Source organism: Hyla sarda, chromosome 11, assembly GCF_029499605.1.
Source record: "Hyla sarda isolate aHylSar1 chromosome 11, aHylSar1.hap1, whole genome shotgun sequence".
In the NCBI taxonomy this organism is placed as follows: domain Eukaryota; kingdom Metazoa; phylum Chordata; class Amphibia; order Anura; family Hylidae; genus Hyla; species Hyla sarda.
The window spans coordinates 102,942,949-102,969,424 of record NC_079199.1 but is presented as its reverse complement, the minus strand read 5'-3'; the positions used below and the strand labels follow the sequence as shown (position 1 = coordinate 102,969,424).

The following is a 26,476-nucleotide window of genomic DNA, read 5'->3' as shown; positions in this document are numbered from 1 at the left end:
AAATCCTCACAGCAAACCTATACTGCTCTGGACAGTTTCTGTCTTGGACAGAGGTGTCAGCAGAGAGCGCTGTGGTCAGACTAGAAAGAACTACACAACTTCCTCTGTAGTATACAGCAGCTGATAAGTACTGGAAGGGTTAAGATTTTTAAATAAAAGTAATTTACATATTTGTTTCAGTTGATTTAAACAAAAAATAAAAAAAACTCACTCGATTTCAACATACTAGATCCTTTTGTTGTTGGGGAGATAAGGTGACAGTAAAATAATTTAAAGGGGTACTCTGGTGTAAAACATTTTTTTGCCTGCAGTGATTGGATGAAAAGACACAGCACAGCAGTCTCAGGGAGGAAGTGAATGCATGGTGAAAGCCTGGTACACGCCCCTTCCTGAGCTGTAGATGTCAGAATGAGTGAGCAGTAGAACAGAGTAATTTGTGAGTGAAATACAGAAGCTAGACCCATAAAAAACAACATCTGCATAAAAGTGAGGGCAGAAGAGAAGCATGAAATTAAAGGCAGGGGTGGAGCAAGAAAGTGAGGGAATGTGAGGGCAGAGGAGGAGCATGAATTTAAAGGCAGGGGAGGAGCCTGAAAGTGATGGCAGAGGAGGAGCCTGAAAGTGATGGCAGAGGAGGAACATGAAATTAAAGGCAGGGGTGGAGCATGAAAGTGATGGCAGAGGAGGAGCAGGAAAGTGAGGGAAGGTGAGGGCAGAGGAGGAGCATGAATTTAAAGGCAGGGGAGGAGCAGGAAAGTGAGGGCAGGGGAGGAGCAGGAAAGTGAGGGCAGGGGAGGAGCCTGAAAGTGAGGGCAGGGGAGGAGCAGGAAAGTGAGGGCAGGGGAGGAGCAGGAAAGTTAGGGCAGGGGAGGAGCAGGAAAGTTAGGGCAGGGGAGGAGCAGGAAAGTGAGGGCAGGGGAGGAGCAGGAAAGTGAGGGCAGGGGTGGAGCATGAAAGTGAGGGTAAGGGAGGAGCAGGAAAGTGAGGGCAGCGGAGGAGCAGGAAAGTGAGGGCAGGGGAGGAGCAAGAAAGTGAGGGCAGGGGAGGAGCAAGAAAGTGAGGGCAGGGGTGGAGCATGAAAGTGAGGGTAAGGGAGGAGCAGGAAAGTGAGGGCAGCGGAGGAGCAGGAAAGTGAGGGCAGGGGTGGAGCATGAAAGTGAGGGTAAGGAAGGAGCAGGAAAGTGAGGGCAGGGGAGGAGCCTGAAAGTGAGGGCAGGGGTGGAGCATGAAAGTGAGGGTAAGGGAGGAGCAGGAAAGTGAGGGCAGCGGAGGAGCATGAAAGTGAGGGTAAGGGAGGAGCAGGAAAGTGAGGGCAGGGGAGGAGCCTGAAAGTGAGGGCAGGGGAGGAGCCTGAAAGTGAGGGCAGGGGTGGAGCCTGAAAGTGAGGGCAGGGGTGGAGCCTGAAAGTGAGGGTAAGGGAGGAGCAGGAAAGTGAGGACAGGGGAGGAGCAGGAAAGTGAGGGCAGGTATGCTTTCAGTACAGAAGTCCTCTGTCCTCCTACCTGAACTCTTTCAGACTGGATGACTTCAGGATAAGTTCTTTGATGTGACCGGCACCTGCATCAGTCAATAAATTGCTGCTTAGGTCCAGATGGGTGAGGTGGGTGTTATTACTTAGTGGATCCAGTAATGGAACATGTTCATCTGTAAGTTCAATGCTACAGAGCCTGTAAGTTTACAAACACAATGATACAAAGATCAATTCATTCAGTCAAAAATAAATAAAGAAAATTATCCAGCTATTCTGTAAAAAAAAAAAAATTGCATTGAGGGGGCGGGGCGTGACGTCACATGGGGGTGGAGTCGTGACGTCACGATACTCCGTCCCCATTGGTCGGGAGGCAAAAGACTGTGAACCTCCAGCGTTTCCGGCAGTACTTACAGGTGGGTGCTGCATGCTAGATTGCGGGGGGTCCCCAGCGGCGGGACCCCCGCAAACAGACATCTTAACCCCTATCCTTTGGATAGGGGATAAGATGTCTTGGGGCCGGGGTACCCCTTAAAGGGGTAATCCAAGAGTATATCTTATCTTTTCACAGAATAAGTGATCTGATTTGTAGGGGGTCTTAGTGCTGGGACCCCCACTGACCATATGAACGGGGTTACTCCTCTGAGTAAATAGAGAAGTGGAGTACAGTGCTTGGCTACCTGTCAATCTATTTACAGTCAATACATTTACAGTCAATGTCCTTCATATCTAAAGTATTTGTTTTACTCACTCTAATTCCTCTATCCCGCAGGTCGGACTGGACAGAGCGGCCACCAAGGCACCGAAGTGAGGACCAATAAGGACGTTTCTGGAAAGGTGAAGTTTCCTCAAGGATCTGTTATTCTTTATCCCAGATGCCAACTGGATGCAGGAAATGTCCGTCAATCCGGCAGAATCCAAACTGGATAAAAGAAGAGGAGTAAAAAGAAATATTTCGTCGATATGGTTTGACCTTTTAAACACAGTGAATGTGATCGTCATAAGCGGTATTAGTACTTTGTCGTGTTGGCTGGCACTTGGGCTGGATCTGTGCAGTTTAAAGGAGTACTCCGTAGGGAACAAAAAAAAAGAATAAAAGAAAAAAAAAAAAGGCATACTTACCTATCCCTCACAGCTCCCATTTGGCTCTGTCCAGTTCCCCAATCTTCTCTCTCCTTTCTGCTTCTGAGACAAGAGCTGAGTATAAGACCTGCCTTCTCAGCCAGTCACTGACCTGAGAGGTGTCCTGCTGTGACCGGTGATTGGCTGAGTGGGCAGGACCTGCCCAAAGCTGGAAAACAGGAAGAAGGGAAAAGTTTGAGGGACTGAACAGGAGATGTGGGGGGGGGGGGGGGGAACAGTGGAGGACCGAGGTAAGGTAAGTATGCAATTTTTTTCCTATTATCCCCCTAACACCACACTATACCGCCACACCACACAATACCGCAGCATTTTGTTTTTATCTAACACTGAATAACACCTTTAACCCTTCCTAAACTAAAAGAGGAACTGTCCCTTTCATATGCATTTTCTTAGGCAGCCTAAACAAAGCACACAGTGGACTCATAGATGTCAGGTTAAAGAGAACCTCTCATGATCTTGTTAAATTTTATAATTTTTCCAGGTCACTGCCCAATCATGATAAACCACCCCCGGCCTTTATTTTTATTATTTTTTTAGTTTTCCACCTTGATATTGCTCTGTATTTTCTGCTCAGTCAGGTCCACAGACTGGGAAGGGGCGTTCCACAGCAGGCGTGACATCATCTGAAGCCATACAGGGGAGAACTTCCTCCCTCACTCTGCTAAACAAAGCCCAGAGTAATTCACGGTGAGATGAGCTATGATTGGCTAAGGCTGCACACACCCACACCCTCAGCACTATAGACTGCATTTCTTGTGTTTGGACTTCTGCCAGGCCAGCAGGAGTCCAAAGTCTGTGCAAGAGATGGGGGGGAATTTGCTCTGGACAAGTAGGGAGACACCTAGTGGCAGCTTTTTTAAACACAAATAAAACATAAAAAACATAATCTTTTTAAACAAAGTACATTAGAGAGATTTTTTATTTACCATAAGGAGTGCAAAAATTAGTTTGAAGGAGAGTGCCCATTTAAATGAGATGATTGAGAATGCCCGGTGATATGTATTGGTTCTTACATTTTATACAAATATTTTGTAATATATATTCTATACAAATATGTTGTAATATATATATATATATATATATATATATATATATTTATATTTTGACTAAGGGTTAATTTTTACAATAAATGCTAGTGTGTTTCCCTGTTCCCAATATGCCTGATGAAGCGGAAGTTCCCCGAAACACGTTGCATGATGGGTATTAAAGTTCCTTTGCACTAAGAGGATTCCCGGTGCCTCTTTGATCCTGCCTTTTTTTTGGGAGGTCTGTTCTACTTGATTGCTTTCCACAAGGCTAGGAGCAGCTGCAGGGTCTGGTCTTACGCTGTTACCAATGTTATACTTGGACGATCTGGATTCACCTTTATAGTTATCAAGCCCTCTCCCATAGGCTTGCATTGAGGGGCGGAGCGTGACGTCACATGCCACCCGCCCTGTAGTCGCCGGTAATCAGTCCCGGAGCGAACACGCTCCGGGGACTGATTACATACGTGGTGCCGCATGCATGATCCCGGGGGTCCCCAGCGGCGGGAATCCCGCGATCAGGCATCTTATCCCCTATCCTTTGGAAAGGGGATAAGATGTTTAAGCACCGGAGAACCCCTTTAAAAGGGGTACTCTGCCCTTAGACATCTTATCCCTTATCCAAAGGAAAGGGGATAAGATGTCTGATTGCGGGGATCCTGCCGTTGGGGACCCACACAATCTCCCTACAGCACCTGGCTTTTGTTTAGAGCGTCGGATGCAGCACCGGAGACTTGTGACGTCTATGCCACGCCCCCTCAATGCAAGTTTATGGGAGGGGAGCGTGAATGCCCATTGACTTGCATTGAGGGGGCGTGGCCGTGACGTCACAAACGGGGAGTGGTCGTGACATCACGAACCTCCGCCCTGCATCACCAGTCATCCGGAGTCATCACGGAGCGGAGTTCTGCCCCAATCCCATCTTTAGGCTACAGGATGTGTTATACTCACAGTAATTCCTCTATCCTGCAGGCTGGAGCGGACAGAGCGTCCATCAGGTCACTGAAGTGAGGACCGTACAGAGCGTTATTAGACAGGTCCAGGATCTTCAGGGACCGGTTATTCCTTATTGCTAATGACAAATAAAGACACGAAACGTCGGTCAGTTTATTCCAACCCAACCTGTAGAGAACGAACATTTCTGTCAGAGCTTTGATCTCATCGGATGGACACAATTATGTGGAAATAATAATAGGGACTTGGAAAAAAAAATTAAGGATTTCAATTACCCATAAGGTAGGGGTTAAAGGGGTACTCAACTGCACTGCCCCAGCGTTCAAAACATTTTGTCCCGAACGCTGGGTGTGGGCTGTGGGAGTCACAACGTCACGGCCACGTCCCCTCAATGCAAGTCTATGGGAAGGGGCATGGTGGCTGCAACGTCCCCTCCCATAGACTTGCATTGAGGGGGCGTGATGTCACAAGGGGGCAAAGATTATTTTTTTTTACCATATACAGGTGTGTAATACAGTATAATATCCCAAAAGTTACCCATAATTTATACACTTTCAAAACAAAGTAAAGTTTTACCTGCATTCAGTACTATTTTATTTTCTATTCACTTAGACATATCTACAGGGGCAGTATTATAGTAGTTATATTCTTGTATATAGGGAGCAGTATTATAATAGTTATATTCTTGTATATAGGAGGCAGTATTATAGTAGTTATATTCTTGTATATAGGAGCAGTATTATAGTTGTTATATTCTTGTATATAGGGGGCAGTATTATAGTAGTTATATTCTTGTATATAGGAGCAGTATTATAGTAGTTATATTCTTGTATATAGGGGCAGTATTATAGTAGTTATATTCTTGTATATAGGGGCAGTATTATAGTAGTTATATTCTTGTATATAGGGGCAGTATTTTAGTAGTTATATTCTTGTATATAGGGGCAGTATTTTAGTAGTTATATTCTTGTATATAGGAGCAGTATTATAGTAGTTATATTCTTGTATATAGGGGCAGTATTATAGTAGTTATATTCTTGTACATAGGGGGCAGTATTATAGTAGTTATATTCTTGTATATAGGGGCAGTATTCTAGTAGTTATATTCTTGTATATAGGAGCAGTATTCTAGTAGTTATATTCTTGTATATAGGAGCAGTATTCTAGTAGTTATATTCTTGTATATAGGAGCAGTATTCTAGTAGTTATATTCTTGTATATAGGAGCAGTATTTTAGTAGTTATATTCTTGTATATAGGGGGCAGTATTATAGTAGTTATATTCTTGTATATATGGGGCAGTATTATAGTAGTTATTTTCTTGTATATAGGAGCAGTATTATAGTAGTTATATTCTTGTATATAGGAGCAGTATTATAGTAGTTATATTCTTGTATATAGAAGCAGTATTATAGTAGTTATATTCTTGTATATAGGAGCAGTATTATAGTAGTTATATTCTTGTATATAGGGAGCTGTATTATAGTAGTTATATTCTTGTATATAGGAGCAGTATTATAGTAGTTATATTCTTGTATATAGGAGGTAGTATTATAGTAGTTATATTCTTGTATATAGGAGGCAGTATTCTAGTAGTTATATTCTTGTATATAGGAGCAGTATTCTAGTAGTTATATTCTTGTATATAGGAGCAGTATTCTAGTAGTTATATTCTTGTATATAGGAGCAGTATTTTAGTAGTTATATTCTTGTATATAGGGGGCAGTATTATAGTAGTTATATTCTTGTATATATGGGGCAGTATTATAGTAGTTATTTTCTTGTATATAGGAGCAGTATTATAGTAGTTATATTCTTGTATATAGGAGCAGTATTATAGTAGTTATATTCTTGTATATAGAAGCAGTATTATAGTAGTTATATTCTTGTATATAGGAGCAGTATTATAGTAGTTATATTCTTGTATATAGGGAGCTGTATTATAGTAGTTATATTCCTGTATATAGGAGCAGTATTATAGTAGTTATATTCCTGTATATAGGAGCAGTATTATAGTAGATATATTCTTGTATATAGGAGCAGTATTATAGTAGTTATATTCTTGTATATAGGAGCAGTATTATAGTAGTTATATTCTTGTATATAGGAGCAGTATTATAGTAGTTATATTCTTGTATATAGGAGGCAGTATTATAGTAGTTATATTCTTGTATATAGGAGCAGTATTATAGTAGTTATATTCTTGTATATAGGGAGCTGTATTATAGTAGTTATATTCTTGTATATAGGGAGCTGTATTATAGTAGTTATATTATTGTATATAGGAGCGGTATTATAGTAGTTATATTCTTGTATATAGGAGGCAGTATTATAGTAGTTATAATCTTGTATATAGGGGCAGTATTATAATAGTTATATTCTTGTATATAGGATGCAGTATTATAGTAGATATATTCTTGTATATAGGAGCAGTATTATAGTAGTTATATTCTTGTATATAGGAGCAGTATTATAGTAGTTATATTCTTGTATATAGGAGGCAGTATTATAGTAGTTATATTCTTGTATATAGAGGCAGTATTATAGTAGTTATATTCCTGTATATAGGAGCAGTATTATAGTAGTTATATTCCTGTATATAGGAGCAGTATTATAGTAGTTATATTCTTGTATATAGGAGCAGTATTATACTAGTTATATTCTTGTATATAGGAGGCAGTATTATAGTAGTTATATTCTTGTATATAGGAGGCAGTATTATAGTAGTTATATTCTTGTATATAGGGGGCAGTATTATAGTAGTTATATTCTTGTATATAGGAGCAGTATTATAGTAGTTATATTCTTGTATATAGGAGCAGTATTATAGTAGTTATATTCTTGTATATAGGGAGCTGTATTATAGTAGTTATATTCTTGTATATAGGAGCAGTATTATAGTAGTTATATTCTTGTATATAGGAGAAGTATTATAGTAGTTATATTCTTGTATATAGGAGCAGTATTCTAGTAGTTATATTCTTGTATATAGGAGCAGTATTATAGTAGTTATATTCTTGTATATAGGAGCAGTATTATAGTAGTTATATTCTTGTATATAGGGAGCTGTATTATAGTAGTTATATTCTTGTATATAGGGAGCTGTATTATAGTAGTTAAATTCTTGTATATAGGAGCAGTATTATAGTAGTTATATTCTTGTATATAGGAGGCAGTATTATAGTAGTTATATTCTTGTATATAGGGGCAGTATTATAATAGTTATATTCTTGTATATAGGATGCAGTATTATAGTAGATATATTCTTGTATATAGGAGCAGTATTATAGTAGTTATATTCTTGTATATAGGAGCAGTATTATAGTAGATATATTCTTGTATATAGGAGCAGTATTATAGTAGATATATTCTTGTATATAGGAGGCAGCATTATAGTAGTTATATTCTTGTATATAGGAGAAGTATTATAGTAGATATATTCTTGTATATAGGAGACAGTATTATAGAAGTTATATTCTTGTATATAGGGGCAGTATTATAGTAGTTATATTCTTGTATATAGGAGCAGTATTATAGTAGTTATATTCTTGTATAGAGGAGCAGTATTATAGTAGTTAATGTAATTCGGCATGGCAATAACTAAATGGGAACAGCAACAAAGAATAGACGGATGAAATATATAAAGAACTTACCACAGACTCTGAACTTTGCTCTCCGGATGTAATAATGCAGGACAAACAGATTGAATCCCATCATTTCCCATCTTAACACCCAAAAGTCTGCGGGCAAAAAGAGACAGAATACATTACACATAGTACAAGGTGCACATTCTGGCGGGACACATCTTTTTTCGCCATGAGATGTTTCAGGAAGTCCAATCTGTACAATAGTAAACTCGACCCTTAGGGTCTATTCACACGGCAGAATTTCCGCTTGCGGAATTCCGCCTAAAATTAAAGCCCATAGACTTCTATGGGATGCCGCACTCCCATTCACACTTCTGAATTTCCGCTTACGGAGTGCGGAATCCCACAGAAGTCTATGGGCTTTAATTTGAGGCAGAATTTCTGCCGTGTGTATAGACCCTTATAAGGACATGTGACATTTCTATGTGGTGTCCCAGCACCAGAGGCATATAAGTCAACAGTGTCCTGGCATCACGAAGTGATAAGGTATTTCCCTACACCACCCCTGGAGCTAGACTTTGGGGAAAGATACAAAAAGGATTGACTCTAATCAATTAATGTGCTGAAAAAGTGAAAACTATGGGGGGGTTTTTAACCAGAAATTAGTCCAGAATAGTCGTCACCTCCGTTCTGTTGTGCTAAACCTAAAATGTCTTTACCTTGTATTTTAGAAGTTCCTATTTTACTATTATTGCTGATTCACCGGAATTGGTCTCTTTCTACCAACCTCGACAGGTTGCTGTATACCCCAAAGATCACAGGAGTGAAGGGCTCAACTACGTAATGGGGGTCCATAAGGGGATAAATACTATATGGAGGCACAGAGGGGCATGACTAGGATATAGAGGCTCAATAGAACTACTATATGGGTTCATAGAGGGGGGCTAACTAATATATGGAGGCATAGAGGTTGGCCAAAATTCGATATTGGGGCACAGAGGGCCTAACTAGGATACTGGAGCACAAAGGGGCCTAACTAATATGAGGGCACAATGTGGGGACCTCATTACTAAATGGGTCACTTGTTGGCCAAAATACTATATTCAAACAGAGGGGGAGTCCGAACTGCTGTGTGCGGATATACAGATGGGGAACTTGTATAGGGGGTGAAGGGGTGCAGGAGCAAGGAGCCCAAAATATTTGTCTGGCAGATTCTGGAAGAAGATTTTATAGTGGTCTACGATGGATGAAGAACAAAACTCATCGTCAGAGAAAACACCTGCTGAAAGGAAATGTGTGTTGTTGTTTTTTTCCATTTTGCTGTCTATTATGTTTTTTAATTATCCAGAAATGAAGCAATTTCCATTCTGGCCACGAGGTCTAATACTAAGCTGGGCTATGAGGTCACGAGCTCCCGGTGCCAGCTCCAGCGTTCGGAGTACCCCTTTAAGGAGAAAGTGGTTTAAAAATGTTTAAGATGTTTAAAAGTGTACCTAATGTCTTTCAGATTATGCAGATGTGCAGTGAATTGCCCCAAGCAGTCAGTGTGAAGCGTACAGTCGTCCAGGTCAAGCTCTTCGATCTCTTTGCATGATTCAAGGACAAAAGACAACACGGCGCAGTCCAGACGAGTGAGGAGGACAGATTTCAGCGTCAGTCTTTTACATGACCCAAGAGCCTCCTTGACTAAATTTTTATTCTGAGTTTCGAAGAGGTAGTAAAACATGGTGAGGCATTTCCTCTTGTCATACTGAAGTTCTTCCAGTTTCTGAGCCTCCTTACTGGATTGTTGGACCAGCCATGTAGACACACACTTGACTGCGCGTACGATGGCTCTCGAGGACAAGTCTCCCAAATAAGGTTTCAGAGTATCCCTCGTGGCTTGGTCCGCAAGACCACAGAGGAAACAGAGAAATATCTCATCATGGCAATCTTTAGATGAATTGGCGTTCTCCAGTAATTTATTCAGTTTCTCGGCAGAATATTGAGTATAATGGACTAAAGCAGCTAAAAATTCGGAGAGGAAAAGGTGTAAGAAGGAAAAGGTGACATTTGGAGGATTACCACTTTTTAGCATAAAATACTGCAGGAGATCGGAGGTGGCATCTACTTTAAACTTGTCCAGAACGTTCTCCTCGAAATCACGAATATTATTGGAAAGACCATGTTCCGCCATCCACCCAAGAGATGCCAACAGTTTGCGAAAGTTAATTTTATTCTGCTTCTGACCAGACAGAATTTTGCCAACAAAACCCGCCATTAACTGTGTCACCGTTTTCGGCAAGTTGTGATCATCCATTGGTTGGTCTTTACAATGCACCGACAATACCTCACAGACTATGCGGCAGAACGCTGGGTTATAGCAGAAGTTGTATATGGCCCCGTTGTTTTTCACATAACTTAACACTTGGTCGGACAACGTCTTCTCTTTAAAATAATTCTGAAAGAACATTTCTTTGTCTTTAGGGCTGAGTCCTGTCATTTCAGCTATGCGCATGAAAGCGGGGGCGTCTCTCCGAGTCACTCGCGCCGTTTTGCTGGTCAGGATCACGAAGCACCCCTTCAGGAGAGACTGTCTCACCAAACTGACCACAATCAAACCAACGTCTTCTACTTGGCTCATATCAGTGCAGAGCTGGTGAGACCTAAAATTCATTTGGTGGACACTTTCATCTAATCCTTCAAATATAAACAGAATTTTCTCTGGGGACTGTAAGATGTTTGTAAGATGGCTCTGGAGATGTGGGTGGAGCTGAAGGATCATTGTCTCCAAGCTGACCTTATCCAATCGGTTCAGTTCTCGAAATCTGAAGAAAAAGACAAAAGAAAACCTTTGATAGATTTTTCCGTGCGCCCAGTCATAGACTAATTTCTTTATTAGGGTGGTCTTCCCTACTCCCGTTGCTCCGGTTATCATCACCGAATGCGGAACACACTTGAAGCGCTGCGACCATCGGAAGAGCCGATCAATGGAGATGAATTCATTCACACAATGCTGGACATTCTTATGCAGATAGCTCTCATGTTTTACTCCGCTCTCTACAAGTTCATGTTGAGAACGTCTCCGAAAGTGATCGACATAAAGAACGATCATATCCATGTAATGGTCACCATGACGCATTTCAGGCTTAGAGGTCGATCTCCTCCTGTTGACTACATTCTGAATGTTTCCAAGAAGATGTTGTTTGTGATGTTTCTGGAGATCTGTAAAAAAAAAAAAAAAAAAAAAAAAAGAATCATGGCTGAGAAATATTGAATGTCATAACCCATAACCCTCCCCTTCATCCCCCCTCACCCCTCCCCTTCATTCTCCCACCCCATCCACTTCATCCTCCCTCACCCCTCCCCTTCATCCTCCCTCACCCCTCCCCTTCATCCCCCCTCACCCCTCCCCTTCATCCCCCTCCCCTTCATCCCCACTCAACCCTCCCCTTCATTCTCCCACCCCATCCCCTTCATCCTCCCACACCCCTCCCCTTCATCCCCCCTCACCCCTCCCCTTCATCCCCCCTCACCCCTCCCCTTCATCCCCCCTCACCCCTCCCCTTCATCCCCCCACACCCCTCCCCTTCATCCTCCCTCACCCCTCCCCTTCATCCTCCCTCACCCCTCCCCTTCATCCCCCCTCACCCCTCCCCTTCATCCTCCTCCCCTTCATCCCCCTCCCCTTCATCCCCCCCTCACCCCTCCCCTTCATCCACCCATACCACTCTCCTTCATCCACCCATACTCCTCCCCTTCATCCACCCATACTCCTCCCCTTCATCCACCCAGACCCCTCCCCTTCCTCCACCCAGACCCCTCCCCTTCCTCCACCCAGACCCCTCCCCTTCATCCACCCATACTCTCCCCTTCATCTACCCATACCCTCCCCTTCATCTACCCATACCCTCCCCTTCAAGTTTGTTACAGTGTGTCACCCCAGTAGTAAGGAGATTACATGAGGAGGGGGTTTGTTACAGTGTGTCACCCCAGTAGTAAGGAGATTACATGAGGAGGAGGTTTGTTACAGTGTGTCACCCCAGTAGTAAGGAGATTACATGAGGAGGGGGTTTGTTACAGTGTGTCACCCCAGTAGTAAGATGATTACACGAGGGGGAGGTTTGTTACAGTGTGTCACCCCAGTAGTAAGATGATTACATGAGGGGGAGGTTTGTTACAGTGTGTCACCCCAGTAGTAAAAGCAGGTGTATTAAAGAGCAATGGGCGAGGTCAACTGGCGGCAAAATAAGCATTCACCTAGAGTGGCAAAAATCCCTGCACCGGCCCTGGTTCCGAACGCTGGCCAGTGGAGTACCCCTTTAAGCTCTGACACCCAGCTTTGGGTAAAAGTGACAGGCTCAGTCTGCCACATCCCCATATCCATTACCTTTTAACTCTGACGATAAAGAATGTCCATGTTTATCCTGTTGGATTTGCTGCATCAAAGTGTCACCTAAATAGAAAAATATAAGATATGTAAAGTCTCTGTACTGACCCCTTTGCCCCCCTATTCTTTGTACGTATACGATGAATGTGATGGGGACATAAGGAACAGGTACAGGAGCTGAATCCATTGGTAGCTGTCAGGACTAGATTACAGTCCAGTCTCGCAGTTTAACCTACTAGATCAGTGTGCCTCCAGCTGTTGCAAAATGCCGATGCTGGTGGCTTGATCTCCTCCTCTCTAACTGTTCCGCTACTCTTTGGCGGGCAGCTAGGGCAGGGACATGTGACATATCAGCAGGCCTGATGTCAGGGGCGTCTTCTGGCAGATGTGCCAATGCCCGGCAAGTGCCACTGCCTCGACCCATTCAGTATACACGTTCAACTGGTAATCACACTGGCTGGAAAACCCTGCATTAAAGGGGTATTCCGGTGTGGAATTATTATTATTATTATTATTATTTTTTTTTTTTAATCAATTGGTGCCAAAAAGTTAAACAGATTTGTAAATTACTTCTATTTAATAATCTTCATCCTTCCAGTACTTATCAGCTGCTGTATGCTCCACAGGAAGTTGTATAGTTCTTTTCTGTCTGACCACAGTGCTCTCTGCTGACACCTCTGTCCATGTCAGGAACTGTCCAGAACAGGATATTTTTGCTATGGGGATTTGCTCCTGCTCTGGACAGTTCCCGACATGGACAGAGGTGTCAGCAGAGAGCACTGGGGTCAGACCAGAAAGAAGCACACAACTTGTTGTGGAGCCTACAGCAGCTGATAAGTACTGGAAGGATTAAGACTTTTTAATAGAATTAAAGGGGTACTCCACTGGCCAGCATTCGGAAGTAAATGTTTCGAATGCTGTTTTCACGCTGCCCCCTCAATGCAAGTCTATGGGAGGGGGCGTGACGGCAGTCACGCCCCCTCCCATAGACTTGCATTGAGGGGGCATGGCCATGATGTCAGGAGGGGCAAGACCGACCCCGGCAGCGTGAAAACAGCATTCAAAACATTTACTTCCAAACGCGGCTAGTGGAGTACCCCTTTAATTTACAAATCTGTTTTACTTTCTGGTGCCAGTTGATTAAAAAAAAAAAAAATTAACTGAAGTACCCCTTTAAATCAATTATAGCTGTGGCATTTAGACAGTTATTTTATTATTAATTATTATTATTTTATTATTATTATAATTATATATATTAAATAATAGACTTACCAGAATGTCCTAGCTCATACACGAGACATGACAAATTAGAACATGCGTTCAAGCAATAAATCTCGTAGAGACATTCCCAAAAGGCTAAAATGGCCTCTCGACCTTGATCCAAAATATCTTGTACCATCTTCTCGGAAAAAGCAAACGAGTCCAGATCTTTTCTCAGCTCCTCGTACTTCTACAATACAAGGATAAGACAGTCATGTTCTGGTCTGGAAGGAAACAAAAAGACATATCCACTGACTGACCCACCACAAACCTGTCGGCCATTAAAGGGGTATTCCAGGTTTATACATTTATCCCCTAACCAAAAGGATAGGGGATAAGATGTATGACCGCAGGGGCCCCACCGATCCCAGTGCAGCCCCCGATCTCAGTGCAGCACCCGGCATTCTGTGCTGGGCGCTGCTTCCGAGACTGCGAGGTGACGTCGCGGTCCAACCCCGCCCCCTCCATGCAAGTCTATGGGAGGGGGCCCCTGTAATGCCTGTCATCAGGCACAGAGCGAACTTCACTCCGCGCAGCTCATGACAGGGGTTGCTGCAGGAGAGATAACGGTGGTCCCCCGGAATCTGACATCTTATCCTCTATCCTTTGGACAGGGGATAAGATGTCTAGGGGCGGAGAACCCCTTTAATCCTGTCTCTACATGTAGAGCATGGCAGAGTAAAGAAGTTTGCATTTTGGCTTCATTTAGCATAATGTTCTGGTTCTGTAAATATCTTTTTCTTTCGGTTCCCGTCCACCAGCTCTGCTTAAGAAAAAGGGTTGACTTCCCCCCCAGTGGCTGGAGCTCCTGATTGCACATCAGGCTACCTGCTCGGGCTTATCTCGACCCATTTGTCATATCTGACAGTTGCAGGCATAACCCTTTAGCTTGGGAGCTGTCAGACACAGAAGCAGATGACCTGCCTCTGACCCCAGCCCTTCCACCAGCAATCCCGGAAGTGTGAGCAGACAGCAGCAGAAAGAGCTAATAAGCCAGAGTAGAAGACCCCTTTAAAAGTGTAAGGCCAATACTGCCATCCCAAGTGATCTTGAGCACTAGCATAGACTCAGGCTAGGCTGGCGGTGCTGTTGCTAAGGCACCTGTACCCTGCTCAGTTGAGTTCCGTGTACTAGTCCTTTTCAGATGAATGGGGTTTGTGTGATTCAAACGTTACAGAGTGTGGTATGGCTGCTTCAACAACAGCACCACCCAGCATGGCCTGTGTTTCCCCACACTGGAGTTGAAGATTGTGCGGGACCATTGTAAATACCGTGTTTATCGGCGTATAACACACACTTTTCAATATTAAATTTATGGCAAAAACCCTACCTGCGTGTTATACGCCGATAAACGTTAAAACAGTGACCAGCAGCGGCTCCTGCGGGCAAACACTTCTCCCCTGCTCTGCATTTTATGTTTTTTATTAATCCATTAACGTGCCGCGCTCCGGCAGGCTCAGGTCAGACGGCGGGTCTGGCGAGGCTGTGAGGCAGGTATGTCAAGAACGAGTGATGTCTCCTGCCGGCTCCTCTGCACAGCGTCACTCCTCATTCCCTGCAGCCTCCGCTCGCGGCTGTTCTGAAGAAGCCGCGGCCGGGCTGCTGGACTTTAACAAGCATCTGGTGCTGCAGCCACTCTGACCAGCAGCGACTTCAGGGAATGAGGAGTGATGTCCCTGACACTTTGCAGAGGAGCCGGCAGGAGACACTATTGTCCTCGACATACCTGCCGCTCAGCCTCGCAAGACCCGCCGCTGACCTGAGCCGCTGGAACTCGGCCGGATAATGTATAAAAAGCAGAGGGATAAAGAGCAGGGGGGATAACAAGCAGGGGGGGGGGGATAACGAGCAGAGGAGGGATAACGAGCAGAGGGGGGGATAACGAACAGGGGGGGATAACGAGCAGAGGGGGATAACGAGCAGAGGGGGGGGATAACGAGCAGTAGGGGGGGGATAACAAGCAGGAGGGGATAACGAGCAGGGGAGGATAACAAGCAGGAGGGGATAACGAGCAGGGGAGGATAACAAGCAGGAGGGGATAACGAGCAGGAGGGGATAACAAGCAGGAGGGGATAACGAGCAGGGGAGGATAACAAGCAAGAGGGGGGGGGATAACGAGCAGAGGAGGGATAACGAGCAGAGGGGGGGATAACGAACAGGGGGGGATAACGAGCAGAGGGGGATAACGAGCAGTAGGGGGATAACGAGCAGGAGGGGAATGATGAGGCAAGGGGGATCACAGGGGAAAGGAGGCACATGGAATCGGGGGGGGGGGGGGGGAGAACCACAATGAGGAGCAGGGGGGATCAAAGTTGGGGGGATGATGAGGCATATAGTGCAGAGCTTCCAAGTCATTTATTTTACATTTAATTTTTTTTCTCAAATTTCCCTGTGAAAATGAAGGTGCTTGTTATACGCCAGTGCGTGTTATACGCCGATAACTACGGTAAGGGTGCGTTCACACGTACAGGATCCTGCGCAGATTTGATGCGCAGGATTTGTAACTGCAGATTTGAAGCTGCGCTCAGTCATTTAGTTTACATTGAAATCTGCAGCAGAAAATCCTGCGCATCAAATCTGCGTACGTGTGAACGTACCCTTATAAGGAAAATTTAGGCTTTATATACTGCACAATTGATGCAACCATAGGGGGAACTTTTTTATGGGAATTTGGGAATTTTGCGAGGCTCTACAAACACCATGGCATCAGACAGTCACATTAACCCTTTTTCCAATGTATAGGAATGGAGAAGAAAAGACAAGCACCAGGATTCATGGACTGGCCATGGGCTGTTGTAACACAGACTAAGACCAGGAGGAGAGAACCTATTTATTTCTGCCTTAGGATCTATTCACACGGTGGAATTTCCGCTGGTGGAATTCTGCCTCAAATTAAAGCCCATAGAAGTCCATGGACTTTTTATTTGAGGCGGAATTTTGCAAGCAGAATTTCCCCATCCGTTTGAATAGCCCTTTAAAGGGGTATTCCAGTAAAAAACAATTTTTTTATATATCAACTGGCTCCAGAAATTTAAACAGATTTGTAAATTCCTTCTATTAAAAAAATCTTAACTTCAGCAGCTGATAAGTACTGCAAGGATTAAGTTGTTCTTTCCAGTCTGACCACAGTGCTCTCTGCTGACACCTCTGTCCGTGTCAGGAACTGTCCAGAGCAGGAGAGGTTTGCTATAGGGATTTGCTTCTACTCTGGACAGTTCCTGAGACAGACAGAGGTGTCAGCAGAGAGCACTATGGTCGGACTGGAAAGAACAACTTAACTTCAGCAGCTGATAAGTACTGTAAGGATTAAGATTTTTTAATAGAAGTCATTAACAAATCTGTTTAACTTTCTGTAGCCATTAGATATGAAAAAAAAATGTTTTTCACTGGAATACCCCTTTAACTGATGTGCACACCCCCATAAGAAGTGGCTTAATGTTGCTCCTACCTGGACTTTAAGGACATTCCAAGAAGCCATTTCTTTTAGGAGGAACTCCGTTTCCAAAGACTGGACAATATAGACGAGGTCATTGGTGAGATATTGATAGACATTTCTCAGGTCACTCATCTCATACGTAGACAACAGCTGGTGTAACTTTTCTGATGCAAAGAATAAAAAAATATATAAATATAAAAAAATAAGTATTAAAATAAAATATAAGATTTTTAGTAATAGCAGTAAATGTCTTTTCTCATCCAGTTGGCTCCTACCACCAAATAGTGGCCAAAAAGGAGAAAATGTTGGGCTTTATAATGGGTGTAATACGGTGGCCTCCAAACTATGGACCTCCAGATGTTGCAAAACTACAACTCCCAGCATGCCCGGACAGCAACAGGATCAGTTAAAGGGGTACTCTGGTGATATATATATATATATATATATATATATATATATTTATTTTTTTTTTTTTTTATTAACTGGTGCCAAAAGTTATACAGATTTGTAAATTACTTCTATATAAAAATCTTAACCCTTCCAGTACTTATCAGCTGCTATATGCTCCACAGGAAGTTGTGTAGCTCTTACCAGTCTGACCACAGTGCTCTCTGCTGACACCTCTGACTGGAGTAGGAGAGGTTTGCTATGGGGATTTGCTCCTGCTCTGGACAGTTCCTGACACGGCCAGAGGTGTCAGCAGAGAGCACTGTGATCAGACTGGAAAGGACTACACAACTTCCTGTGGAGCATACAGCAGCTGATAAGTACGGGAAGGATTTAGATTTTTTTAATAGAAGTAATTGACAAATCTATATAACTTTTGGCACCAGTTGATTTAAAAAAAAAAAAATGTTTTCCACCGGAGTACCCCTTTAATTACCATTTTACTGCTGCCTGAACAGATTAGATGAATGAAAATAAGGCGGAGAACACAAAGGCAGATGTGGATCCAGCTTTCAGGGTCGTAACCTCACGCCACGCCCCCTCAATGCAAGTCTATGGGACTTGCATAAACTTGCATTGAAGGGGCGTGGCCGTGACCTCGTGACCCCCGTGACCTCATGACCTTAATACAAATGCTAAATTGTGTCCATATTGCGCTGGTCTGAATCTGGCCTTTGGCGTCTCTCACACCACAGTATTTGTGCCAGTAATGCAACACATCCCTATAAGGGCGCGTTCACACTGCGGAATCTCCGGTTGCTGAATTCCGCGAGCGGAGATTCCATCTGGCGGCCGCCGCAGAAAATACTTCGCCGCTAGGGCCGCGGGGCACTGAGCCGTCACCATTGATGGCTGCGCAGTGCTCGCGGAATCCACGCAAAGAATGAACATGTTCTTTCTTTGCCCTGAACAATTTCAGCAGCGCAATTGTCCGCTGCTGAAATTCTGCAGTGTGAACGGGTGGGGATCCATTCACACTAATGTTAACTTCACATCACGGAATTCTGCTTGCGGAATTCAGTCCGTGGGATTCTGTGGTGTGAACGTACACTAAAAAAAATTTAAAAAAAGTTTCTGAATTTTTTGAACGGTTGCGAGGTCTCCTGTGCCTTTTCCAAAAACAAACAGGTTACGGTGCGATTCATGGCCAATGTTGCATCAGCCTCATCCGAAAAATGACATTTACTGACACCAAAAGCATCATACTGACCTTCCTGTCCGTATCTCGTAGGAAATTGTCCCATTGTTGTGGCTTCTAAAAGTAACAAAACAGAAGAATATGAGAAACAATTCTCGATTAGAGACGGATAATGATACTTTGTATGTATCATGGCTGATGAACACGGTCACCCTGCAGCATCAAAGTCACCAAAAATACATTGATGATGGATTTTTGGTCACAGCAACATGTGGAACAACATCTATTCACATGGCAGAATTTTCATATGCGGAATTCAATGAAAGCCCAATAGACTTCTATGGTATTCCGCACTCCCATTCACGCTTCTTAATTTCCGCTTGGGGAATTGCATCTAAAATTAGAGCCCATAGACTTCTATGGGATTCCGCACTCCCATTCACACTTCAGAATTTCCGCTTGGGGAATTCCGTCTCAAATTAGAGCCCATAGACTTCTATGGGATTCCTCATTCCCATTATAACTCCAGAAGTGTAATGGGAGTGCGGAATCCCATAGAAGTCTATTGGGCTTCCATTTAAGGCAGAATTCCACATGTGTAAATTCCGCCGTGTGAATAGACCGTTAGGACCCTGTCAGATAGGGAGAGGAGCAGGGGCCCAGGGAGAGGATATTGCGTAAAGAAAAGCCAAATTAAACTGGGGAGGGGGGTGCAGTCTTGGGAATGGGCTGCCAAGGGGTACTCGGCAAAAAAGGTTGGGAACCACTGCTCCGGATTGTTTCCTCTGAAGGTGGAGTTTACGTGTTCCATTTGCATCGCAGACCTGCAGTGTTTACACTCGTGACCCAGTACTGCACTGTGTGACCCAATACTGCACTGTGTGACCCAATACTGCACTGTGTGACCCAGTACTGCACTGTGTGACCCAATACTGCACTGTGTGACCCAATACTGCACTGTGTGACCCAGTACTGCACTGTGTGACCCAGTACTGCACTGTGTGACCCAGTACTGCACTGTGTGACCCAGTACTGCACTGTGTGACCCAGTACTGCACTGTGTGACCCAATACTGCACTGTGTGACCCAATACTGCACTGTGTGACCCAATACTGCACTGTGTGACCCAATACTGCACTGTGTGACCCAGTACTGCACTGTGTGACCCAGTACTGCACTGTGTGACCCAATACTGCACTGTGTGACCCAATACTGCACTGTGTGACCCAGTACTGCACTGTGTGACCCAGTACTGCACTGTGTGACCCAGTACTGCACTGTGTGACCCAGTACTGCACTGTGTGACCCAGTACTGCACTGTGTGACCCAGTACTGCACTGTGTGACCCAGTACTGCACTGTGTGACCCAGTACTGCACTGTGTGACCCAGTACTGCACTGTGTGACCCAGTACTGCACTGTGTGACCCAGTACTGCACTGTGTGACCCAGTACTGCACTGTGTGACCCAGTACTGCACTGTGTGACCCAGTACTGCACTATGTGACCCAATACTGCACTATGTGACCCAATACTGCACTGTGTGACTGTGACCCAATACTGCACTGTGTGACCCAGTACTGCACTGTGTGACCCAGTACTGCACTGTGTGACCCAGTACTGCACTGTGTGACCCAGTACTGCACTGTGTGACCCAGTACTGCACTGTGTGACCCAATACTGCACTGTGTGACCCAATACTGCACTGTGTGACCCAATACTGCACTGTGTGACCCAATACTGCACTGTGTGACCCAATACTGCACTGTGTGACCCAATACTGCACTGTGTGATCCAGTACTGCACTGTGTGACCCAGTACTGCACTGTGTGACCCAGTACTGCACTGTGTGACCCAGTACTGCACTATGTGACCCAGTACTGCACTGTGTGACCCAATACTGCACTGTGTGAACACAGCCTAATACAAGAGAAAAAGGGCGTATTCACACCACGCAGTCAATTAGAAGCTACAATTATTACAAAACACTTTTTTTTTTTTTTTTGCACAATAAATCGGAGATTTGGAGATTCAGGGGGTGCAGTCAGTAGTTTCCAACCAGAGTGCCTCCAGCTGTTGCAAAACTACAACTCCCAGCATGCCCGGACAGCCCTTAGCTGTCCGGGCATGCTGGGAGTTGTAGTTTTGCAACAGCTGGAGGCATCCTTGTTGAAAAACACTGCCCTATACTATATAATGCTATATAGTCCAACATGCTGGGAGTTGTAGTTTTGCAACAGCTGGAGGCACCCCTGGTTGGGAAACACTGACCTATACTATATACTACTATATAGTCCAACATGCTGGGAGTTGTAGTTTTGCAGCAGCTGGAGGCACCCCTGGTTAGGAAACACTGACCTATACTATATACTACTATATAGTCCAACGTGCTGGGAGTTGTAGTTTTGTAACAGCTGGAGGCACCCCTGGTTGGGAAACACTGACCTATACTGTATACTACTATATAGTCCAACGTGCTGGGAGTTGTAGTTTTGTAACAGCTGGAGGCACCCCTGGTTGGGAAATACTGACCTATATTATATACTACTATACAGTCCAACATGCTGGGAGTTTTAGTTTTGCAACAGCTGGAGGCACCCCTGGTTGGGAAACACTGACCTATATTATATACTACTATACAGTCCAACATGCTGGGAGTTTTAGTTTTGCAGCAGCTGGAGGCACCCCTGGTTGGGAAACACTGACCTATACTATATACTACTATATAGTCCAACATGCTGGGAGTTGTAGTTTTGCAACAGCTGGAGGCACCCCTGGTTAGGAAACACTGACCTATACTATATACTACAGTATAGTCCAACATGCTGGGAGTTGTAGTTTTGCAACAGCTGGAGGCACCCCTGGTTGGGAAACACTGACCTATATTATATACTACTATATAGTCCAACATGCTGGGAGTTGTAGTTTTAGTTTGGGGCAGCTGCTGAGCCACAGGCTGTATCAGGGCATGCTGGGAGTTGTAGTTAGTAATTAACTTCAACTTCCGAATTTAATAAAAATAAAAAAAAAGCAAACAAAAAGTCCCATCAAAACAAAAACGATCCTGTTAAAAACTATAGATCGGGGGGCAAAAAATGACCCTCATACAGGCCCCGTATAAGGAGAAAGAAAAAAGTTATAGGGGTCAGAAGAGGAAAAAATGATCCCCCGCATATGTGTATCCTGTGATGTCACGCATATATAATTAGTTATGCAAATGAGCATGGTCGGTACTTTTCTTACAAGAAAGGTGGTAACTCTATACAGCAGTGGTCTCCAACCTGTAGACCTCCAGATGTTGCAAAACTACAACTCCCAGCATGCCCGGACAGCCGTTGGCTGTCCGAGCATGCTGGGAGTTGTAGTTTTGCAACATCTGGAGGTCTACAGGTTGGAGACCACTGCTGTACAGGATCCATGTGATCTATGGGACAGGTGCCGGAGGTCTAGTTCTGGGATCTTATAGAAATCATAGAAGTGACGTCTCACCCGGGGGTCTCTGATGTGTGATGAATGGAGGGTGATGTCCTGGTGGTCTGCGATATCACAGGGAGGTCTCCTGTGTCCTGGGCATTCTCTCTATAGAGGGAGATAACAGGCGCCTTCTGATGACCTCACTGCACAGACCAGTAGGGGAGGGAGGAGGGAGGAGGAGAGAGGAGGGAGGAGGGAGGAGAGAGGAGGGAGGAGGGAGGAGAGAGGAGGGAGGAGGCTGGAGGGAGGAGGAGAGAGGAGGGAGGAGGGAGGAAGAGAGAGGAGGGAGGAGAGAGAGGAGAGAGGAGGGAGGAGGAAAGAGAGGAGGGAGGAGAGAGGAGTGAGGAAGAGAGAGGAGAGAGGAGGGAGGAGGCTGGAGGGAGGAAGAGAGAGGAGGGAGGAGAGAGGAGGGAGGAGAGAGGAGGGAGGAGGAGGCTGGAGGGAGGAAGAGAGAGAGGAGGGAGGAAGAGAGGAAGAGAGAGGAGGGAGGAAGAGAGAGGAGGGAGGAGAGAGGAGGGAGGAGGCTGGAGGGAGGAGAGAGGAGGGAGGAAGAGAGAGGAAAGAGGAGGGAGGAAGAGGAAGGAGGAGAGAGAGGAGGGAGGAAGAGGAAGGAGGAGAGAGGAGGGAGGAGAGAGGAGGGAGGAGAGAGGAGGGAGGAAGAGAGAGGAGGCTGGAGGGAGGAGAGAGGAGGGAGGAGGCTGGAGGGAGGAAGAGAGAGGAAGGAGGAGAGAGAGGAGGGAGGAGGGAGGAGGAAAGAGAGGAGGGAGGAGAGAGGAGGGAGGAAGAGAGAGGAGGGAGGAAGAGAGAGGCGGGAGGAGAGAGGAGGGAGGAGGAGAGAGGAGGGAGAAGAGGGAGGAGGGAGGAGAGAGGAGGGAGGAAGAGAGAGGAGGCTGGAGGGAGGAAGAGAGAGGAGGGAGGAGAGAGGAGAGAGGAGGAGAGAGGAAGGAGGAGAGAGAGGAGGGAGGACGAGAGAGGAGGGAGGAAGAGGAAGGAGGAGAGAGGAGGGAGGAGGCTGGAGGGAGGAAGAGAGAGGAGGGAGGAGAGAGGAGGGAGGAAGAGGGAGGAGGGAGGAGAGAGAGGAGGGAGGAAGAAGGAGGAGGGAGGAGAGAGGAGGGAGGAAGGAAGAGGGAGGAAGAGAGAGGAGGAAGGAGAGAGGAGGGAGGAGGAGGCTGGAGGGAGGAAGAGAGAGGAGGGAGGAAGAGAGAGGAGGGAGGAGGAAGGAGAGAGGAGGGAGGAGGAAGGAGAGAGGAGGAAGGAGAGGAGGGAGGAAGAAAGAGGAGGGAGGAGGCTGGAGGGAGGGAGGAGAGAGAGGAAGGAGGAGAGAGGAGAGAGGAGGGAGGAGGAGAGAGGAAGGAGGAGAGAGGAGGGAGGAGGAGAGAGGAGGGAGGAGAGAGGAGGGAGGAGGCTGGAGGGAGGAGGAGAGAGGAGGGAGGAGGCTGGAGGGAGGAGAGAGGAGGGAGGAAGGAGGAGGGAGGAGAGAGGAGGGAGGAGAGAGGAGGAAGGAGGGAGGAAGAGAGAGGAGGGAGGAAGAGAGAGGAGGGAGGAGGGAGGAGAGAGAGGAGGGAGGAAGAGAGAGGAGGGAGGAAGAGAGAGGAGGGAGGAAGAGAGAGGAGGGAGGAGGAGAGGGTGAATTGATGCTGGACTGGAGAAGCTTTCACTTTCTGTGTAACTCTTTACATCCCAGGCTCTTACAGGTATCTCCAGCCGCACTGCACTCTGTACAGAACTTATACAACTCTGCTTCATCTACAGAACTACAACGAAGAGCAAATACATTAAAGGGGTATTCTAGGAACAAAACTTTTTTTCATACATCAACTGGCTCCAGATAGTTAAACAGATTTGTAAATTACTTCTATTAAAAAAATCTTAATCCTTCCAATAATTATCATCTGCTGAAGTTGAGTTGTTCTTTTCTGTCTGACAACAGTGCTCTCTGCTGACATCTCTGCTTGTCTCGGGAACTGCACAGAGTAGAAGAGGTTTGCTATGGGGATTTGCTTCTACTCTGCTTCCCGAGACAGGTGTCATCAGAGAGCACTTAGACAGAAAAGAACAACTCAACTTCAGCAGCTCATAAGTACTGAGAGGATTAGGATTTTTTTATAGAAATCATTTACAAATCTGTTTAACTTTCTAGAGCCATTTGATATATAAAAAAAAGTTTCTTTCCTGGATAACCCCTTTAACCTCTTCATGATGCAGCCATTTTTCATTTTTCCCCCTCTCCACCTAATAGCCATGACTCTTTGATATTTTCAACTGCGCGGCCATATCAGGGCATGATGTATACAGGAAAAGTTGTACTTTGTGATAACACTAATTCCACAGCGCAACCAAAACAAAAACAAAATTAGTTTTTTGGGGAGGGGGGCTATTATTCTTCGCAGTGCACTTTATGGTTGAAATGACATGTTATCATTATTCTGCAGGTCGATACGATGGGGATAGGATAGGGGAAAAGATGTCTGATAACAGGGGTCCGCTTGGGACCCCCGCAATCTCGGCTGCGGCACCCAAGACATCTGGTGCACGGAGCGAACTTCGCTCCGTGCTGGATGAATGGCAATGCGGGGCAGAGGCTCGTGACGTCAAGGTCATACCCCACTCGTGACATCACAGCCATGCCCCCTCAATGCAAGTCTATGGGAGGGGGTGTGATGGCCATCACACCCCCTCCCATAGACTTGCACTGAGGGGGCGTGACCATGACATCACGAGCGGGGCACGGCCATGACATCATGAGCCTCCAGCTCCCTAAATGAATGCCAGGTGCAGCAGGGAGACCGCAGGGGTCCCCAGCGGCAGAACCCCCACAATCAGACATCTTATCCCCTATGCTTTGGATAGGGGATAAGATGTCTAGGGGCGGAGTACCTCTTTAAATGTACACTTTTTTTTTGTCCCCATAGGAGACTATTACATGCAGTCTTCTAATTGCATATACTGTTCAATGCCGCTCCTGCCATGGCTGGCTGCAGCATTGGAGCGCTGATAGGACCTCACATTTTTACCTTACATGTTTACCTAACAATTTTACCTCACATGTTTACCTCACATCTTTACCCCACAACTTTACCTCACATTTTTACCTCACAACTTTACCTCATAACTTTACCTCACATTTTTACCTCACATCTTTACATCACAACTTTATCTAACAACCTTACCTCACATCTTTACCCCACAACTTTACCTCACATTTTTACCTCACACCTTAACCTCACATCTTTACCTTACAAGCTTACCTCACATCTTTACATCACAACTTTATCTAACAACCTTACCTAACATCTTTACCCCACAACTTTATCTCACAACCTTAGCTCACATCTTTACCCCACAATTTTACCTCACATTTTTACCTTACAACCTTACCTCACATCTTTACATCACATCTTTACCTCACAACTCTACCTCACAACTTTACCTCACATTATTTACCTCACAACTTTACCTTACAACCTTACCTCACAACTTTACCTCACAATTTTACCTCACATCTTTACCTTACAACTTTTCCTCACATTTTTACCTCACAATTTTACCTCACAACTTTACCTCACATTTTTTACCTCACAACTTTACCTTACAACCTTACCTCACAACTTTACCTTACAACCTAACCTCAAATCTTTACCTCACAACTTTGCCTCACAATTTTACTTCACATCTTTACCTCACATCTTTACCTTACAACTTTACTTCACATCTTTACCTCACAACCTTACCTCACATCTTTACCTCACATTTTTTACCTCACAACTTTACTTCACATTTTTTACCTCACATCTTCACCTCACAACTTTATCTCATAACCTTGCCTCACCTCTTTACCTCACACCTTGAACTCTGGGATACAGGAAAGATGGCGGCTCATGACAGTCAGTGTGAAGACTCCAGGAAGATATCAGGGGGGGCATATAAATTCCTAGAGACACATTTTACACAGGAGGTTGAACCGAGGTGCAGTAGTGTATTCAGCAACCATGTGACCCATCTCCATCTACAAGGAGGGGGGGGGGACAGCAGTGTTTACTTACTTTGTTTGGGGCTCCCTCCTCAGCTGCTCCCCTTCCTCATGTTCCCTGCTCGGCTTCTCGCCTTCTCCTTCAGTGTGGGGTCCCAGAGAAGAAGGAAAGGGAGGGGTGTACATCACAAGAGAAAACTGAGCTGAC

General features: G+C 45.0%; 1 protein-coding gene and 1 long non-coding RNA gene across 11 annotated transcripts in view; one reads left to right on the top strand and one right to left on the bottom strand.

Moving 5' to 3' along the window:
- The window catches only part of LOC130295777 (uncharacterized), a 23,451-nt gene extending 21,169 nt beyond the window's left edge, over positions 1 to 2,282 (top strand). Inside the window, exon 4 of the long non-coding RNA XR_008848982.1 lies at positions 2,241 to 2,282. This is a non-coding gene — a long non-coding RNA (uncharacterized LOC130295777). The remainder of the gene's footprint in view (positions 1 to 2,240) is intronic.
- Positions 1 to 26,476, bottom strand: part of LOC130295774 (NACHT, LRR and PYD domains-containing protein 14-like) — a 27,628-nt gene extending 1,152 nt beyond the window's left edge. The window contains exons 1-11 of one of the 10 annotated variants that reach the window (XM_056546863.1): positions 26,342 to 26,476; positions 22,314 to 22,403; positions 18,899 to 18,943; positions 17,254 to 17,405; positions 13,818 to 13,995; positions 12,546 to 12,611; positions 9,670 to 11,380; positions 8,243 to 8,329; positions 4,588 to 4,758; positions 2,220 to 2,390; positions 1,503 to 1,667 (exon numbers count right to left, since the gene is read on the bottom strand). In XM_056546863.1, coding sequence (XP_056402838.1) covers positions 1,503 to 1,667; positions 2,220 to 2,390; positions 4,588 to 4,758; positions 8,243 to 8,329; positions 9,670 to 11,380; positions 12,546 to 12,611; positions 13,818 to 13,995; positions 17,254 to 17,405; positions 18,899 to 18,932 — 2,735 coding nt within the window. In that variant the 5' untranslated portion in view covers positions 18,933 to 18,943; positions 22,314 to 22,403; positions 26,342 to 26,476. The other 9 variants (XM_056546862.1, XM_056546864.1, XM_056546860.1 and 6 more) reach the window with 9 other exon arrangements.